We start from the raw sequence: 20734 nt of genomic DNA on the forward strand, positions 1-20734 counted from the left end.
GAAAGCAAAGAAAAGTTCACATCAAAATGAAATGTATGACACCAACTTGGATTTCTGAATACATTGTGGACTTTGTGTTGGAATATCAAATTCCAACAATGAAGTCAATAACTGAGTAGTCTTACCACACAAGAATAAAATTTAATCTTCCATACAAACATGATACACGATTTTGGCATAGGACTTGCTCAGAATAACATTGCGATAGAATAATTGAGAAAAACGTTTTGTTAAAAAAAAAACCAATAAGGTGATAATGCCATCTATTCAAAGCTCACACTCAAAGAATATAAATATTTTCTATCATTTAGTACAAAAATTTTAAAACAGTGCAAAAGCAGTATGTGCAGTGTACTGTATCTGACATTAAAAGGTCTATTATTCTGCACACAATATAAAATAGTTCATGTACGTGCCTGAAACTCTAGCTCTGAAGTAAATAATCACAGGCCAGAAAGCTCCTCACAGGTAATAGAGTGCAAACTAAGCTGGAGTCTGAGGAAACATAGCTAGTCCTCCAGATGGCCTGGTAGACGCTCATTTCTCATCAGGGAGGCTGCATCTACAGCTATCAGGCTATGTTACAATCAAAAGAACAGAACAGATTCTTCTCTCCGGAAATGCTTAACATCTAAACAGGAAAACAGTCTTACCCCAAAGCAGCAAAAGGTACCTGATTATAGAAAAATTATGCTCTATGATGTATGCGGTACAGTAGACTGCTAGTTTCAAAAGGCAGCAACGTCTAGTGTATCAAAAAAAAGGATCAAGATTTAACTCAGAGTAAGTTTTAAAATTATCTTTCATGAAATTCTTACCACTCCAATGAAACCTCTGAAAAGCAAAGTTGTGTACATCGTAGTGCCATGAGAAATCGTTTTAGATCTCTCCCAAACCTTCCCCCCCCACCCCAATTCCTTGATTTTCATGGGGATCAAGTTTGAATTCCCCAGCTGGTGTTAAAGTCTAACAAATCTACTGCATATTAAAAATCACTGGCTAATAAAAAGAAACGAAATTGAGTTATTTGTAGTGAGGTGGATGGACCTAGAGTGTGTCATACAGAGTGAAGTAAGTCAGAAAGAGAAAAACAAATACCGTATGCTAACACATATATATGGAATCTAAAAGAAAAGGTTCTGAAGAACCTGGGGGCAAGACAGGAATAAAGACGCAGACGTAGAGAACGGACTTGAGGACACAGGGAGGGGGAAGGATAAGCTGGAACAAAGTGAGAGAGTGGCATAGACATATATACACTACCAAATGTAAAATAGATAGCTAGTGGGAAGCAGCCGCATAGCACAGGGAGATCAGCTCGGTGCTTTGTGTCCACCCAGAGGGGTGGGATAGGAAGGGTGGGAGGGAGACAGATGCAAGAGGGAGGGGATATGGGGATATATGTATATGTATAGTGATTCACTTTGTTATACAGCAGAAACTAACACACCATTGTAGAGCAATTATACTCCAATAAAGACGTTACGATACAAAAACAACAACAACAAAACTGATCTGAAAAGTGAATTAAAAGCTGTATAATTAACATCTTCATTAGAAATTCTGCCTATGGCTGATAAATATTTCTTTTTAAATTTAATAAGGCTAATAATAGAGTCTAAAGTCTTCTAAATCATCTTCATAGATCAAGGGAAACCACTTTAAGATTCTGTTTATATGATGCAGATTTCAGGGATGTTCAAAACCCTAGAAAGACACTGATTTGGAACAGAAAGTAAAATAGCCAGTGCCCTATAGTAATTACCTATAGCCCAATTTTAGGTTAGAACACTGCAAGCGTATCACTGAGGTTATCAATTCTGCTGTGTCCAAAATCTCTGCAGTTTCCTGATGGCAGAGTATTGAGCTATGACCATCTCTGGAATTTCTGTGAGGAAAATGGCAGCAGTCGAGAGATTAGAGAAATATTACCTGAATGATGGTAAACCTAGGTCTGGGTTGTTACCTTTCTCTTTTGGCCTTATTTGGCTGCTTTTATTAATGCACCAAAACCTTATGTATAATCCTAATAGATCTAATTATTATTATACGTTTTTATTTAATGTAAATTTTAAAAAATGTCCATCCCATTCATTTCATACGTTCTAAATTTATTTCCGGTTATTCTCAAATGAGAGACAAGGTTTACACTCTTTTATTTTTTAAGGTTTACACTCTTACATAAGGTGCACAGATCCCAAAATCAGCCCACAGAGATTCCATTATGGGTAAGGCCTTTCCTGACCACACTTTAAAGTCCACAACACTCCGCTATGGGCCTCATCCTTCCCTGCTTCGTTTCCCAGCGTGCACTTATCAAATGTTTACTACATGATGCATTTGTTCTGTTTGTTGGCCATCTCCGCTTGCTGGCCTGTAAGCTCCGCAAGTGCAGATTTTCATCTAGCTGTTCCCTAGAACGGTACCGGGCGCAAAGGAGGGGCTCAATGAATACTGGTGGGATGGATGACTTTACCTTGGCCTGGGAAGATGTGCAACAACAAGCTGTGAACTACCTGGTCTCTGGCTCTCCTTCAGGTTACATGGCACAGAGCCCCAGGGCATGCTGGGAAGTCAAGAGCTGAAAACCATCCCCTCTGCTCCACTCCAAGATCTTCTGCTTGAGTGGCTCGTCTTGAATCAAAGAGGCCTCCTCCATGTCTGAGTGCAGACAGGATGCCTATTTATGTTTGCACCTGTTTGTCACCAGCAATATACTGTGGTGTGTGTGTATCTGGGTCTATATTTGCATAGACATAGGAAGTGTATCAGATTGGGTATGTGGGGAACCCATCTTCTAGGGGAAATGTTTACCTCTTCTTTCTGTGTTTGCCTGGTCTGTGGGTGGTAGCAAGGCCTGCAAACACCTCAGACTAGCTAAACCTTGCCATGTGCATGGTCTTCAAAGGGCGACAGAGTAGATCGGCTCGTGCAGCTTACGTTCCAAAGATGTTCTCTATCTTTCCTGAAAGCTATTCACTTTAACTTTCATCTCATCCTACTCAACAAATATCACTTGAAATTGATAGTTTCGTTTTCCAGGTTACAGAAACCACTTATTTTTCAGTGTCTTTTCACTGGCATAGTTAACAGTAGCTAACATTAACTGACCACTTACCATTGGCCTGGTACTGTGTTAAATGCTTTACATGTATCATCTTATTTAATCCTCACAACAATCCTTTAGGTAAGTACTATTACCATTCTCAAGTTAAAGGTGAGCAGACGTACAAGTTAAATAATTTGCCCAAGATTGCACAGCGATTTTGAATCACGATCTGACTCCAGATCCTTCTATTTATCACTATTCTGTACAGACTGGTCTCTACATTTCACACCCAGAACATTTTATTAGTAATTTTTCTCTAAATAAAGCTGGCACAGAGTACTGATCATTTTGTGGTATTTTCCACCCTTAATGGGGATTGGAAGCATGTCATGCTTCAAATTCCAGGAGGCTTTTTATGATCAAATATACTTGGAAATAATATTAGACAATATCTATGATGATATCCTTTCTTAAATCTTCTATGGGCTTCCCTGGTGGCGCAGTGGTTAAGAATCCTCCTGCTAATGCAGGGGACACAGGTTCGAGTCCTGGTCTGGGAAGATCCCACATGCCGCAGAGCAACCAAGCCCATGTGCCACAACTACTGAGCCCGCGTGCCACAGCTACTGAAACCCGTGTGCCTAGAGCCCGTGCTTCACAATGAGAGAAGCCACTGCAATGAGAAGCCTGCACACTGCAACGAAGAGTAGCCCCCGCTTGCCACAACTAGAGAAAGCCCGCGCGCAGCAACGAAGACCCAATGCAGCCAAAAATAAAATTAAAAAAAAAAAAATCTTCCATAAAAAGAACCACCCAAAGTACTTTGGTTTAATAGTCAAATGAACGGCACTGCTTTCAAATTTAGACTGAAAAAAAATCTTTCTTTGTTCTTTTGCCTTTCTGTATGTACATAACTACAAATGTTTTGTAGTTTTTTAATATTTTATAGTTTAAACAAGCTTTGACAATTCTGCGATAACATTCTGAGAATATCTCTCTGGCTAGCTAGGTTTTCAGAGCAGCACCTACATTTACTTCTCTTTAACACCAGCATGGCTGAGTCAGGGTTAAAAAAAAGAAATCTGGAAGGCTAGATCTGCTATAAAAAGGACCCTTCATTCTGCACTTTTGCCTAAGTAAGGACAGCTTATCTTTGCTATTCTTTTTATAATATTTAGTTCTGTCTTTAAAATATCTCTACATGTATTTAGAATCCAGGATTCTCATGCCCCTCTGGAAAACAAACACACACGCATACACTCCTGCCCCTGTATTAACGCTCACGCTGCCTGGAAGTGTGATCCCTTACTCTCTCTTTCTCTTTGTATAAAGTATAAGCTAAGCCTTAGATGACAGTGTGCTGTTAAGAAGCTTCTGGGGCGAGCACTGGTGTGAAAGTGCCACAACACTGCTGTTTGGTTTCAAGTTAGAGTATTTCTCCTGCAAACGTACTACTGAAAACATCTCTTGGGTTTTACTTTCAGAAGTTGTGCTATTAAGTATTAAAAACCCTCAGCACTTAGGTATTTCTGGAGAAGTATTTGTTAGAACTTCCTTTCGTTTCAATTTTTTTATTGTTAGATTTTTTAGTCACTATCAATTATTTCTGACAGTATGGTGTATTGCCATAAGGGGAAAAAAAACATAGTACGTTACAAGAAAATCAAGTGTCAAAGAAGAATTAGGAGTTAAGAGTGCTTGTTGAAAATGTAAGTTTTTTAAAGCAACTGAATAAATCAAATCAAATCAAACTATAATGTATTCATTTTTAAAAAGCCAGAATGTCATTCGTTAAAAAATGCTATATTACATATAGAATCACAAGTTTCTATAATCAGGCACCACATTTGCTGATTCATTGAATAGACCTTTTTGGCTTAATCCCCTCCCCCCTTTTCTGTAAGCAAAGACAAATCAAAAGTAAAATCGTAAAGAAATGACTGTCATATAAATGTGATTGGCCTAAAAATGCAGTGCTTGGTTTTCTACCTCCTTACTGGTTTTTGTACAGACTGAGATAACAAGTTTCTTTTGTTTTCCCGGACATTTTCAATTATAATACTTTGCTCTCTGCTTTCATTCACTATTGTTATCCATGTCATTATCTTCCTCATCACCGTCATCATCACCATCATCATCACCTTCTGACAAGTCAAAATCACTGAACCCCAGGGCCATGTTGACCTTCTTCCCCCTTCTCTTAGATGTAGTTTTGGAAGAATTCTGCTTGGCTTGCATGTTTATCTGCATCCCAGAATGCATCACAGCTCCTGCTTTGTTCATTGAGAAGATATCCCCAAAGCCCATCAGCATCATGGCCTGCAGACTTTGGTTCATGCCATGGCCCTCCCCGTTACTTGTTGCTGTGATCTGACATGACATCTCTGCACTGTTTGACTCCTCTGTCTTAGATTCAAAGTAAGACTCCTCAGACATTCTTGCAGCAAGAGGCAAGAGAAGCTATCATGAGGGAAGAAAGGACAGAAGTAAAAAGAGAAATTAGGACCAATTTATATCAAGGAAACAGATACCACAAAATTAGTGGGTGTTGCACAGAAGGTAAATGATTAGTGAAATAAATGAATGTAAGGGATTATTTGAGAATTTATTTAATGGCAGGTTTGGCTCCAGCGTGTTTACCATAATTTATAAATGACAGAGTAAATCACAACCAAAGGTTTGCAAAGCACCACAGCAAGCCGAATTTCCAATAGGAAGGAAGTTGTAAGTTTTAAGCCCTCCTTTTCCTTAAAACAAAGTAGTTTTTAGAATTTCTCTCAATTTTTCCCAATTTGACTTTCATATGGAAACATTTAGTTAATTATTATATTAAAAGAGAAATTAAGTAGAGATTAAATCTCGAGTTAAAAAAAATAAACAAGAAACCTTGGACCAAAGAAGAAAAGCTTAGAGGAAGCATAAAAACAGTTTAGCAGTCAATTGGGAGATCTGGGTCATTAGCTACCTTTTTAGCTAGATTAAGTATCTATAAACTATAAACAGTCTAGAATTCACTTGTCTCCCTTTATTATTTATTACAGCCAGATATAATTCTTGTTTTCCAATTTATGAAATCATTCACTTGTAAACAAATTCTAGATTGTCTCTAACATTTAAGTTATAAACAAGTATGTAAATACATGGGAAAACTGGGAGGAAAGGAAACTAGTATTAATTTAGATTGTTACCTTTGTCTCTATTCTCTACAAGTTTCCTTCTTTTAGCAGAATTTTTTTCTAGGAATTCTTCTCAGAGCAGATACAGACATTTATTTTCAATCTTACATAATTATTTTAAACAGCCAACCTATTTCCATAAATGTTGTTCATTTCAGGGGTAAAACTGTTAGGATCTCAAAGTGTTACTGCCTCTTCCTTTGAGAAAGAAGCAAATTAAGGCTTCTATTTTGATGCTGTTTAAATAAGGGTAAAAAAGTAATATAACTCTGGGATGACCTTCATATTCTGCATGTAAAGGTACTTTTTAGGACCAATTTCCTAATTTTTAAATTAAAGTTGGAATCAAGTTTTTTTTTAAAAAACTATCTTAACTCCACTAGGAAAAGACCTCTACAGTTATTAGTTCAATCAGAACTTCATATAATTCAACTAAAAAGCAGAAGTTACATGGAAGAAAGAAATTGTTTTAGATCCTTTAACACCGGAAACGGGCTATTACTTTCCTTGCAGTCAAATTTCCCAGCCTCTCAAATTTGTTTTCAATTGTTAGATACTCTCAGGATCTCTTTGCTGCTTATCTATTTTATTATTTCATATATTTCATAATTATTTCACATTATGTTAAGATCTCAACAAATGCCTCTCAAATAATCTATTATTTTTAAAAGAAGTAAAATTTCTACATCAAGCTACAACAATCATTAAAAATAAACATTGTTCATATTTGTGTATGGAAGATTCAGCTTCCCAAATATCTTTAACTAATGTTTTAATTTCAGGAAAGAAAGTAGTGTCCTTCCTTGAAATAAATGCAGTAATACAATTTTTTTATGACGTTACTTTAATATTAAACTTTTATAATTAAGATGAGGCTACACAGAGAAAACCTCAACCTCCAGTCGCTTCCTTTTAAAAGAGGTTTATTCTTATCAGTCTCTCAGAAACCTCATTTAAAGTCAACTAGAAACTGATGTGAGGATAAAAGAAAATATCTACTTATAAAATACCTGAGCACAAACCTTTCCTTCAGAAATACCAGCTCTATGAAGAAGAGACATTAAAAGCAAGTACTGTACAGAAAGAAAACTTAGCCTTCATAAGTAAAAAAAAGGAAGAAAATCTCATTGAGATCGTGCTGCATGCTGTCCATTGTTAGATGGTAGCCTTCAGAGCAGTTCCTTTACAGAGAGTTTTCTGCATTTAAAACGCAAGCATACAACCTACTGTGCACTCAGAGTTTTTCATCATTTATTATACAACTGCGTTACTAATAGCAATAATGTGTGCAAGGCAGCCCATAATTTCTTAGCAAAACTAATGCCAGTAAACTAAAGAAAGGTTCTAAAGCATACTTTAATGGGTCCTTTAAAGTTTTTTCTTAAAATGCTACATTTAGAAAGAGTCAAGCCATGCAGTGCTTTATAGCTTAAGATTTCAATGTACTTAGAAAATCCCCACAACTCTCAGACTTCAGAAGATGGCCATATTTTTGCCTCTCATCAGCTCTGGGAGAAGCAGTGTTCCCTTGAAGATCCTTAAGGTAATGCTTTCTGAGTCTGCCTGTTGGTACCAATTCAACCAGAACAGGAAACTTTCCTTAACTTCTTTTTTGAGAGCCAAGTTAAAATTCACTGAACTTATAAGTACTGTGGTACTTATAAGATGTGGTACCCATGACAGTCTTATGCATAGCAATTCAGTTCTTACTTTGGGATTCCCTGGATAACCAAAGTCATTTTTGAAACAGTTAAATCTGATGATAAACATTTAACTTCACTGTATTTTCCTTTTTTGGAAATCAGGTTATTTCTCCACATAAATTGGAAAAGGAGGCAAACTATTTTATTCTTTAGACACTGGAAAGTACTTTGCAGTTGGGCATTGGCTGCTAAATGGAGATTAAGACTTTTAAAAATAGGGAAGTTTTTTTTTTTTTTTGCGTACGCGGGCCTCTCACTGTTGTGGCCTCTCCCTTTGCAGAGCACAGGCTCCGGACGCGCAGGCTCAGCGGCCATGGCTCACGGGCCCAGCCGCTCCGCGGCATGTGGGATCCTCCCGGACCGGGGCACGAACCCGTGTGCCCTGCATCGGCAGGCGGACTCTCAACCACTGCGCCACCAGGGAAGCCCAAGAAAGTTTTTTGAAGATCACAAAGTGAAGGGCATTTAAGAATTTTTTTGGTATAATCGCCATAGCAACTATCAAAAATGAATTTAAAGTACATAACAAGTGTACTTTTAGTCTTATTATTACTTGTGATCTTAAAGTGGACATATATTGCCCATTAAAAACCCTGGAAAAGCCAATGATAAATTTATACTTAATTCTTAAAATAATAAATTATTTAAAATAGGGAAGAATGCTGAAATTTGACTAGATTTTAATATATCATGTTAACATATAAGCTCATGGTAAGTATATAAATAGCAAAATCCTTACAAAGCATTTTTATCTTAGTCCAAATACAGGACTTGGAAAAAAAAAAAACAGTATATTTTTTGGTGGAGTAAATACTGGAAGCTTGTCCTGAGAGAAGTCTTTTTCCAATCTTTTGCTGCCCATGATTGTGACCCTAAATTGAGCAAGGAATATTAATTCTCGTCATTTATAGATCATTAAGTTAGCTCTCTTTTAGAAGGAAAACTCGGTGAAGTTCTGACACATCAACGACTTTCTCAGACAGCTAGCTGCCTTGGTATAACATTTATTAATTACCGGCGGACTCTATAAAGAGTTAATCAGCCTTGAGGCACATGCTCTGGGGATCTAGCAGATGGTGTGAAAATACACTGAATTTTATTTTTGTAATTCTAATACACAAACACACTGACAGAATAACAGTTCTCGGAGAAAGAGCCAGAAATAGGCTAAGCTTTCCTTCTAAATTTCTGGCATTTTGTTAATTGAAAAGAGATAGGAGCGCTACGGGAGTGTAAATGTGGATCCTTTAACGTAGAGGCACGAGGCAGGAAGTGAGGAGGCAGCAGGGGAGGGGGGAGGGGTGCCATGCTGCCATGCTCAGCCAGCCTCCTAAGTACGGGATCCGTGAACCCTGCAGGGAACACTCACCGGGGTGTTGGACTGTTCCGTCAGCTTTTGCTCCCACATCTTTAGCCGTCTTTCTCGTTCTTTGAGCTCCTGCTCTTTAAAGCTGAGGTCACGTTCTAGTTTCTTCAGCCTCTCAAGAGTTGCTTCAATTTCACACCTGCACAGGGATATAACTGGTTTAAGTCGCAACTTTGCTGAAGAGGTGTTACATGCTGAGGGGTCCATCACAATGCTTAATCAAAGGAAAAGGCTAAACCTGTGCTTTGAAACCAAACAGTAAATGAGCAGAGAATAGGAAATCTTTCATATCCTTCAAAATCAACAGGTAGTTTCTAGCTTGGAAACATCAGCTCAGAATACTTTCTCAAAGCAGTGAAGAACCACTGGGTGGGGCCTGAGCTATGGAGCTGGTGTCTTGGTTTAGCCATTTAATAAATGCTTATGGTCAGGAGTTCCCTGGCAGTCCAGTGGTTAAGACTTGGGCTTTTGGGACTTCCCTGGTGGCGCAGTGGTTAATAATCCACCTGCCGGGCTTCCCTGGTGGCGTAGTGGTTGAGAATCTGCCTGCCAATGCAGGGGACACGGGTTCGTGCCCCGGTCCGGGAAGATCCCACATGCTGCGGAGCAACTAAGCCTGTGCGCCACAACTACTGAGCCTGCGCGTCTTGAGCTTGTGCTCCATGACAGAAGAGGCCGCGATAGTGAGAGGTCCACGCACCGCAATGAAGAGTGGCCCCCGCTCGCCGCAACTAGAGAAAGCCCTCGCACAGAAACGAAGACCCGACACAGCCAAAAATAAATAAATAAATAAATAAATAAAAGAATCCACCTGCCAATGCAGGGGACACGGGTTCGAGCCCTGGTCTGGGAAGATCCCACATGCCGTGGAGCAACTAAGCCTGTGAGCCACAACTACTGAGCCTGTGCTCTAGAGCCCATGAGCCACAACTACTGAAGCCCGCACGCCTTAGAGCCTGTGCTCCGCAACAAGAGAAGCCACTGCAACGAGAAGCCCACGCACGGCAACCAAGAGTAGCCCCCGCTCACCGCAACCAGAGAAAGCCCACGTGCAGCAACAAAGACCCAACGCAGCCACAAATATGTAAGTAAGAATAAATTTATAAAAGAAAAAAGATTTGGGCTTTCCCTGCCGTGGACCCAGGTTTGATCCCTGGTCGGGGAACTAACATCCCACAAGCCACACGGTGCAGCCAAAAAAAAAAAAAAATGCTTACGGTCATCTGGCTCTATTATATATTATCTCATCTTACTCTCATTACAGCCCCAAGAAACAGGTACTAATCTCACAAAGAGAGAGATGGGAAAATGACACTCCAGTTATATGATCACTGTCCTACCCCTAGTAAGTTCACCTTAGCCTATTTGCTGAGTAGCTCAAGTAACTGACTGATTAACTGGACTCAGTCTCCTCAGTTGTACGGGGTGGTAGTTATCTTCTATCAGGGCTCCACAAGTTGCCTGATCCTAATAATTACCTGGGCAAAACATACAACAAAACATAGATTCCTAGGACCCTTCCTCAGAGCTCAGGATTCAGTAGGGCTGGGTAGGGCTTAGGAATCTCCATTATCTGAAAGAAGAGCCAGGTCGTTTTTTGACAATCAGGCAAGTGTGGGAATCCTGGGCCAGATGAACTCTAAGGTTCCTTTTAACTCTAATCATTTTAAAAGCAAGTTAGTTCCCTCCTTAGTCTCTATGGGCTGACCAACCTCACCACCTGGAACAATATGGCCAGTTACAGAGACCTGTGCTTTATAGAAACTGAAATTGGTAAGATGGCTCAGGGCAGGTTTTTTTCTCCTTCAGGGCTGTCATCATGTTTAAGTCTAAATTTATGCTCTGAGAGTTGGAAGTTCTTCCCTTTCAGTTTCTGAAGAGCCTGTGAGAAAAGCAACGGTAATGAGAGACTGAGAGAAAGAAGGAGAGACCGAGAGGGAGGGAGGGAAGAAGAGAGAAAGGAGGAGAGGAAGCAGAGCGAAGGGTGGAAGGAAGGGTTAGCGAAGGCGCAGAGGGAAGGACGCAGAACAAGGAAGGGACTGGAAAGAAAAGCCGGTTGGAGATTAGCTGCTGAGCCAACAGCTGCTCCCATGTGCCCCTGGGACACACCTACACGTCCGACTGTGCGATCCTGGTTGGGACTTTGACTAGAGAAGGTAGATGCCCCCAGATCTAAGCTGATGACTGTATGTAGCCAAAGTCTGCCTTTTTATGTCCAGGGAAAATCAGAATAAGTGGACAGCTTATCCCAATGCCCTTGTAGATGAGAAGCAGATAAAGGAAAACAAAAAGGTTCTGGGTATTAATTGGCAAAACCCAACTCCGAGAACAGCTACTGAGGTGTTTCTGGACTTGGGCTCCACGTTTTACTTCCCTGGCTGTCTGCAAAGTACCTCAGAGCAAGGGAGGCAGGAAAGTAAGTGGAAAAGCCTCTGCTGTCAACCCCGTCCCTTTTATTGGTGTCATCTGAAAATGATAAAGCCAGGTAAGTCAAGTCACACTAGAGTCCCTAAGGAAAAGCAGTAAATCAGCCATCTTTCAAAATGATGACTGTATCATAAAATCCAAATTTTATCCCTGATATTTCAGACAAAGTATTATGCCCATTTATAAATAAGTGTTTTTATTTTTCAAATGGAGGATTAAGGGAAAAAACACAGTGTAGAAAACCTTAGGTTAAAACTTTTGTAACAAAAAGGAAAGAATGAGCCATCTTCAATCAATGAGAGGGTGAGAAAAGGAGGCAGCAGAGCTGGGCACACTCAGTGGGATACGGCAGGGCCCTGGGCTGCTGCCACGTGGTGCTTCCACCAAGCCCAGTCCCAACTCTTTTGCCAGGGAAACTGAGCTCACTGGTGTTCTTTTTGATCAGGGTAAATGGCCAACGCATGCAATTTCACTTGTCATTTAAGCCAAGGATTCATCTCAAGTTCCAGCTCTGGGAGCCCACTCTGATTTTAAGCCCTTCTGGAAAATACATCAACAGTTAAGTAAAGCTAAGTAAGCTGAAAGCTGTCGCAGAAAAACAAAAACTGACTGAGTAAATATGCTCCCCAACGAGGCTTTCCCAGACGCCCCGGGATATTGACAGCAGTGGTCCAGGTCCTACGCCACAAGAGATGTAACCCAAACCTGGATGGCAACACAAAGACAGTTGCTCCCCTGGCTGTTCCCTCTGTTTTTCTTGATGTACTGTTTCGCATCAAATGCATTGGCTGATGCCCTTATATAACCCTCCTGTTCTAAAAATATAGTTTAATATGTTTTAAGTTGATGAAAATTTTCCCTATGTCAAAAACAGGCAATGAACTACAATTATCTTCTTTTACTAGACAGAAACTTACTTTGAAATAAAAGATTAATTCATAAAAAGTTATATATATATTACATGAGAAATAGATAATATATATATTACATTTAGTGTTATATATTAAATGATTTGTGCTAAAATCCAAATTGCAAAGATTAGTTTTTTAAATCTCTGTTTTTTTTTTTTTTTTTTTTTTTGCGGTACGCGGGCCTCTCACTGCTGTGGCCTCTTCCGTTGTGGAGCACAGGCTCCGGACGTGCAGACTCAACGGCCATGGCTCACGGGCTCAGCCGCTCTGCGGCATGTGGGATCTTCCCGGACCGGGGCACGAACCCGTGTCCCCTGCATCGGCAGGCGAACTCTCAACCACTGCGCCACCAGGGAAGCCCTCTGTGTTTTGTTTTTAAGAAGGCGTGCCAGAGTAAGAATATTTTGATCACCAAGGAAGAATGCAACCAGCAGAATGTCTTACCAAGAGACAGAGACCCTGAATGCACTATCACAGCGACATGAGGCTCACTCAGTGCAGGTGACCACAGGGCTGCAGACAATCACAAAGGGCAACGAGAATTGAAAACACGACCAAGAGGATGACACATTTTCTGTTCTTAATGCTCGTGGCCACTATTGCTAATAAGTCAATAGGAGGAGAAACAAGGTGAAGATGTGATGAACAAGGAAAGGTCTGACACTAGATTTCTTGCCTATCACCTATTAGGTAAAAGGAAAGGACATAGTTCATGTGGTTTTTAATAACCTAGTTTTAAAAAGAATTTTCAGAATAATCATTTAAGTTTCTAAGACTAGATGTTCCATCTGGTTTATGTGTAGAGGAAGCTCCACCAGCAAACAAGCGTTTGTCAGAAACACCAGAGCAGGACGGGAGTCCGACTTCACTGATACTTGTTAACTTCCTACACACACTTTGGACCCTAGACGCATGGTTTCAGACACCAGATAAAAGTCAGGGGAAAGAGAGGAGTGGTCTGAACATGCTGTCCTTTGAAATATCCAGAGGACCTGACAAAACATTTCCTTCTTTTGGACACTTGGCACGTTGAGTGGGATAGTTGTTTTGCCCTAATCATCACTGAAAACCATCATGCCCTTGGGCTTCCCTGGTGGCGCAGTGGTTGAGAGTCCGCCTGCCGATGCAGGGGACACGGGTTCGTGCCCCGGTCCGGGAAGATCCCACATGCCGCGGAGCGGCTGGGCCCGTGAGCATGGCCGCTGAGCCTGCGCGTCCGGAGCCTGTGCTCCGCAACGGGAGAGGCCACAACAGTGAGAAGCCGGCGTACCGCAAAACAAAAACAAAAACAAAAAACCACCATGCCCCTGTGATGCTTCTCTTTGCTAAAAGGGAATCCAGTGGAGGGCATGACACTGGCCACAAATTCAGGGACAGCACCGCACAGCGTGTGTGCCACAGCAGGCCCGTGGGATCAGACCACCTGGGTGCCAGCGCTGGTTCTGTTTCACATGGTATAATCTTGAGCAGTTGTCCAACCTGTCCAGGTCTCGGTTCTTGCACCTGTGATGTACACACTAGGGTTGCTATGTGGATTAAAAAAGATAATCCAAATAAACTACAAGCATCTGGTTAAGAATGTGATAAATGACAGCTGTGTTCGTTATTGTTACTCTAATTAATATGATTATTATTCCCCACGTTTTTAACCAATTACCAAGTTCAATTAAAACAGCTCTGCTGCCGCTCAAACTGTGGTTTAGTGCTTCAGGTAAAGATATATATTCTTTCTCCAGCTCTCAGGATTAACGAATTCCTGAAAGACAGCCAATGAGGAAGCCCCCTAGGCAACTGTTTGCCTTTTACTAAAATACATTAATGTATTACCAATTTTATTTCTCTCATCTTTTTAGCTTGAAGAATTAAAAAAAATAAATTTGTTATTCAACTAATCCAGGTTTATTATACAAAATAAAGATATACACATAGAAAACACTTTCCCATAATCTCATTACCCAATGATATGTAACATTGACCTTTTTATACTTTTCTCTATGTGCACATACATGTACACATAAATATGTGTTTATTTTAGAATAAATGGAATCATTCTGAACGTACTGGACCGTAGCATCCATTTTTGAATCGTTTATCAGATCTGTAATATCATGAAAGCCTCCATACTATTTTGTGTGTGGGGATATCATAATTTTCTAAATCATAAAAACCACAAAAAAACCAAATCAATCTTTTATTTTACTTTAAGCTCATTTCCAGTTTTATCATTCTAAAGGATGTGATAAACAAATATCCATACATTCTTGCACAACCTTCCCGTTTATTTTCTTAGGAAAGAAATGGCAGTGGGAGAGGTGTCTGATCTTTATAGCCAAACTGTCCTCCGAAAGGTAGTATTTTCCCACCAGCGAAGTATGAGGAAGTTTATAACACTGGATATTTTCATGATACAAATTTTTGCCAATCTGATGAATAAATTATGTTCCCTTTGATTTGATTGCTAAATGAGGTTGAATACTTTTCACATGTTTATTGGTCATTTGACTTCTTTTTTTGTGAAATGCCATTTCAGGCCCTTTAATATGATATTTTAATTAAAATGTTATTTTAAAGACAGAAGTGGTGGTTTTAGAGTGTGATCTGGGGACTCATGAGAGCTTTTCAAAGGTTAAATTGGTTTTCAGTATAACATTAAGACATGATTTACCTTTTCTACTCTCATTCTCTCATAAGTGCGCAGACTTTTCCACAGGTTTCATGACATGGGATAGTACCATAGGCTGAATGCAGAAGCAGGATTTATTACTGTCTTTTAAATGAATCAATAACTACGTATTTAAATTTTTTTCTCAGTTCTAATTTTGAATGTGGTAAATACTGACAGATGTAACTCATTTAAACAAAAGCCCTTTGGAGTCCTCAATAATTTTTCAGAGTGTAATGGAGTCCTGAGACTAGAAACTTCTAGAACAGATGATCTATCATACAGGAAAAAAGCTGTAACACTATGGCATTTGTCTTATAAATTTATTGATGGTGGGTATTGCTTTCGGTCTTATGGAGGTTTTACATTTTTATATAGAAAACTTACCAACTTTCCCCCTATTTTCTGATTTTGTTGACATACTTCAAAGACTCCCTATCTCATGGGTATTAATAGTAGTATTAAAATCCTACTAATCCTTTGGCCAACAGATCAAACAGCAGTTCCTCAGAGAATCCCTTTATTAAACCCTCAGACTAGATTAGATTTCATGGTTATATACACTCAGACGTCCAATAATGTTCTGTCATAATACTTATCAAAATGGTAATGAAAGTTATTCGTATATTTGTGTTTAGTAATCCAGTACTGACACTCCATGTGCACTGGGGCTGTTCTGCTCATCACCACAGCCCAATACTAAAGGACACCTTTCCCCAGCAGAGGTTTAATGAATATCTGAATGAATGAGTGTAAGAAGCACATTTGTCAAAGCAAACAAATTAACTTACATATTTCTATTCTTTTGTGTAATATTGTGATGTCTTTTAATATTATTACCACCGTGGTATTTCCTTCTCCAAATATCTGTTGAGCAACTGTGGTCGGTATTCAAGATATGTTCTAGAGGCTCCAGTTACAGCAAGGAACAAAAGAGATGATCCGACTCTCTTACATTTTAGCCAGCGAGACACACATTATTAAACAACAGATTGCAGAACTACTTATTAATTTCAACTGCAGTAGAAGCTATGAAGGAGATGCTCTCAGGGCACATAAAGTGGAACCTCAGCTGGTCTGGGGTCAGGAAACACCTCCTTAAAGGAGTTTTTTTCAGCTACTATCTGAAGCAGTAGTAGTAGGAGCTAAGTTGGGTTTGGGCATCAGGGCTGGTGTGTCGCTGAAATGGGATGAATTTTATACAGAAGATACTGCATTTGCAAGGTATGAGGGAGAAATATGCATGTGTTGAGGGACCAACGTCAAAAATTAAGGGGTAGAATGATGCTCTTAAGATGGGGTGGCTGAGGCAAGAGCACAGAGGGTGTCATGAATCTTAAGTATTTTGGCCTTTGTCCTAGAGTAATGGGAGCCCCTTATACTGATTTAAAATGGGAGTGATCTGATTAGATTTGTGCTGATCTCTTACTGTAGGAAACAAATATTACTTACATGTTTTGTTTTGTTAATTATTTCAGCCCAGAACAAAGTCCCTCATACACACCTAGACTCCAGCAAACAGTATTACTTTTGTATCACTAAGTAAAAATTCATTTTAACTCACTGGTCCTAGAGATTCCCAAAGAATAAAAAATAAAGAAGGTTATTGTAAAACACCAAACAGAAAGCCCAAAGAAATGTGTCATCACAGGAGTAAACGATTGTCGTTTTTTAAGTGCCTGCAGTATTCATTTGGTATCGGCAGGTGGCGCCAGGCGTCACGTTACTGCCATAGCTAACAGGAGCAGAGATGAGTTACTTAAATCTCTGCTGAGTCAGGGAGGAATTATGTCAGCTTCCAAACATGCTATTTATATTCGTGCACCATGTGACCCGGCTCCAATGTCTCATCTCGGGCTTACTTCTTCCACTCACACAATACAATTCTCTCATTACTAAGTTTGTTTACACCTGAAAACATTTAATAGGATTTATAACATCAAAAACTTCCTTTTAAAAGTGTTTTTACAGTCTCCTTAACTCTTCCATCAACAGATACAGTGCTCTGCATATTTCCAAGCAGACAGTATTTTTATTTCTCACTGGACAGAGGACAAAGTTTCCTAACACAGAGTGTATACAGAGGAATGTCAGGTAACCGTCTTTTATCTCAGAAGATACGGTTTTAATATGCTTTCTAAATACTTAGACATATGATAAAGCAACAAGCTTAGAGGAACACTCTTTGCTTACATATGAGAGGGAGGGCTTATTCGATCTCCAAAATTTTCTAACACAAAAACACACAAAAAAGCCCCAATTTCTAAGGAATCAGGACTGTCATCAAGTTTCCAGGTTCTGTTCCTGGCTGAAGCTACTCATGATCCCTTAAAGTCAGATGATGTGACTCGGATGCGAGGCACCTACCTCCACTCTGCCTTATTGTGCAGGAATGAGTTACACTGGTCAGGAAGGTTCGTGTCGTGCGACATGGACTCCAGGATTGAAATGATTTGCTTGAAAGACGGCCGTTTCTGAAGGAGAAAAAATAATCACTTGTTGGGATGCAAGAAAGTAGATCTTTAAGAGAAAATCCACAGGTATAGTAATAAGGTCAAGTCACCTTATTACTATATAAAACAAAATAAAATATGATGTAATGTCCCGATTTAGTTATTTTACAACTGTCAGACTGCTCAGGTTTAGGGAACCATAATTCTTATTTTCAACCAGTTATTCATAATAGACTCAGATGTCATTTTTCTATTGTGTGGCCTAAGGTTGGAATGATTATAGTATTTTTCCAGGTAAGGAAAGTACTAACTAATTCTCTCTTTTGGGTATGATTAAGGACTCCTAAAAGGAAAAAGTTAAGTCTTTTAAAAATCTATGTGATAGGACTTCCCTGGTGGCGCAGTGGTTAAGAATCCTCCTGCCAGTGCAGGGGATACGGGTTCGAGCCCTGGTCCGGGAAGATCCCACATGCCGCGGAGCAACTAAGCCTGTGCGCCACAACTACTGAGCCTGTGCTCTAGAGCCCGCAAGCCACAACTACTGAGCCTGCGTGCCACAACTACTGAAGCCCGCACGCCTAGAGCCTGTGCTCTGCAACAAGAGAAGCCACCACAATGAGAAGCTCGTGCATTGCAATGAAGAGTAGCCCTCACTCACCGCAACTAGAGAAAGCCCACGTGCAGCAACGAAGACCCAATGCAGCCAAGAAAAGAAAGCTATGTGATAGGAGCTTCCCTGGTGGTGCAGTGGTTAAGAATCCACCTGCCAATGCAGGAGACACGGGTTCGAAACCTGGTCCGGGGAGATCCCACATGTCACGGAGCAACTAAGCCCGTGTGCCACAACTACTGAGCCTGCGCTCTACAGCCCATGAACCACAACTACTGAAGCCCACATGCTCAGAGCCCGTGCTCTGCAACAAGAGAAGCCACCACAATGAGAAGCCTGCACACCGCAAGTAGCCTCCCACTCACTTCAACTAGAGAAAACCCGCGTGCAGAAACGAAGACCCAACATAGCCAAAGATAAACAAATAAATAAATTTATTTTAAAAAATCTTTGTGATAAAGCAAGTATAGTAAAAGTTAACAGTAGAGTCTGGGCGATGGGTATACCAGTGTTTACTGTAAAATTCTTTCAACTTTTCCATATGTTTGAAAATTTTTATAATAAAATGTTGGGGGAAATCTACTTATTAATCTAGCAGAACTTATAAAATTTCCTAAACCAGTTGCTCAGAGAAAAATTCCCCAATTTTAAAGCCATCATAACTTCACTGTTCTCAATGTTTATTCCACATTAAAACTAGTGTTGATGCTGGGGAACTCTGAGGTACTGTTTACTAGAAATTGAAACAGGAGTGGTTAGATGTATTTCTTTAGCTAGCAAAAACTACCCTAGTCTCTCTCTTTAGACTCTAGCCAAGATTGAGACAAAAGGTTTAAACAAAAATGGAGAAAGATAATAAAAGGATGATGTACATTCTCTCTTCATCACACCTCATAATTATACCATTTCTGAACAAATTACCGTTGCAGCAATTAAAACATGCATTTTAATTTAGGAGCACAAAAACAAGAAGGAAGAATGTTGAGGTGGCTTGCTCGCAGGACTTGAGTGCTTCCTACATTAAGAAAAGCAATTTTTCTTAGGAATATAAAACTGGGATATTTATTCTGAGTTCTCCCATTATTGTTCTCTTTCAAGGGTGTGTGTGTGTGTATGTGTGTGTGTGTGTGTGTTTTAAAAGAGGGCGTAAGTAGCTAGATGTCACTGATTGTACATTAAGCCTTGAAATAAGCAAAGAGAAAAGTGCCTTAAGTAGGAAATTTGAAAAAATTCTGTTTGTCTTCTTTGAATTTGTTCCCATTTTAATTTCTCCCACCATGAGTCAAGGTTGCAAAAGGAAAAATGTTTTAATTGTTTGTACAGGAACTAATTATATAATAAATATAGGATTTCATTTTTCATGGAAAAGCAGCAGGAGGAGCTGACAAATTTTCAAAGAATAATATTGTTCCCTACACTTAATCATTCTTTTTTTTTTTTTTTTTGCGGTACGCGGGCATCTCACTGTTGTGGCCTCTCGCGTTGCGGAGCACAGGCTCTGGACGCGCAGGCTCAGCAGCTATGGCTCACGGGCCCAGCCGCTCCGCGGCATGCGGGATCCCCCCGGACCAGGGCACGAACCCGTGTCCCCTGCATCGGCAGGCGGACTCTCAACCACTGCGCCACCAGGGAAGCCCCACTTAATCATTCTTGAGATAAGGTAAAACTTTTTGTAATTGGATGGCAAGTATCCCTGAAAAAAATCTTAATTTTATAGTTAGAATATGCTCTCAGATGGAAATTATCAAAGTGAACATTTAGAAGGTAGCAACAATGTAGAATTTTGTGTTAATATTTAATGAGTATTCTGGTTACAGAATACGGCATTTGGTCTAGGATCTTCCTCCGAAGCGGTTTAGGTTCCTTTTATGTATTATGTAGGCTTTGCTTACTTAAAAAGGCACAACCAGAACAATTTATTAAGCATCTGTATACATTATTTGTTATTTTTGTTTTATAGATAAGGAAGATCAGTCTCAGAAAAGTATGAACTGCCCAGTATCACACAGGAAGCAAGTTACACAACCAGGGTCTATGCTCTTAAACACTTCAAAATGCTTTATCACATGACGGTAAGACATTATTTCCTATCAAACTCAGGGCTTTAACTATTATTTTTTTCTCCTTTAGAAATATCATTTTAGAACTTGAACCAATACCCACCTTTACTTCCTTCTTTTCTTCAAAAAATTTTTTTTGAACACCTGGTGGAAGCCACTGGAATGATCTAACATTTATTTACCTAATAGCAGCTTTCTCTTGTATACATTTCTAACTCCTCATTGCAAAAGAATATATTTCTATAGGTGAGCTGAATATTTTAATCTATGTGTTAATACTCTAGAGTCTAAGGACTGAAAAAAAAAAGAAATAAAAT

General features: G+C 39.7%; 1 protein-coding gene across 4 annotated transcripts in view; it reads right to left on the minus strand.

The window, feature by feature from the left end:
- The window catches only part of MAP3K20 (mitogen-activated protein kinase kinase kinase 20), a 172500-nt gene that overhangs the window by 41234 nt on the left and 110532 nt on the right, over positions 1 to 20734 (minus strand). For 3 of the 4 annotated variants that reach the window (XM_070045957.1, XM_030851860.3, XM_060302238.1), the window contains exons 10-12: positions 17662 to 17768; positions 9298 to 9433; positions 234 to 5509 (exon numbers count right to left, since the gene is read on the minus strand). In XM_070045957.1, the coding sequence (XP_069902058.1) occupies positions 5126 to 5509; positions 9298 to 9433; positions 17662 to 17768 (627 nt within the window). In that variant the 3' untranslated portion in view covers positions 234 to 5125. Of the gene's footprint in view, positions 1 to 233; positions 5510 to 9297; positions 9434 to 17661; positions 17769 to 20734 lie in introns of those variants that run through there. The other variant, XM_060302237.2, reaches the window with a different exon arrangement.

The sequence above is a fragment of the Globicephala melas genome, chromosome 7 (assembly GCF_963455315.2).
Source record: "Globicephala melas chromosome 7, mGloMel1.2, whole genome shotgun sequence".
In the NCBI taxonomy this organism is placed as follows: domain Eukaryota; kingdom Metazoa; phylum Chordata; class Mammalia; order Artiodactyla; family Delphinidae; genus Globicephala; species Globicephala melas.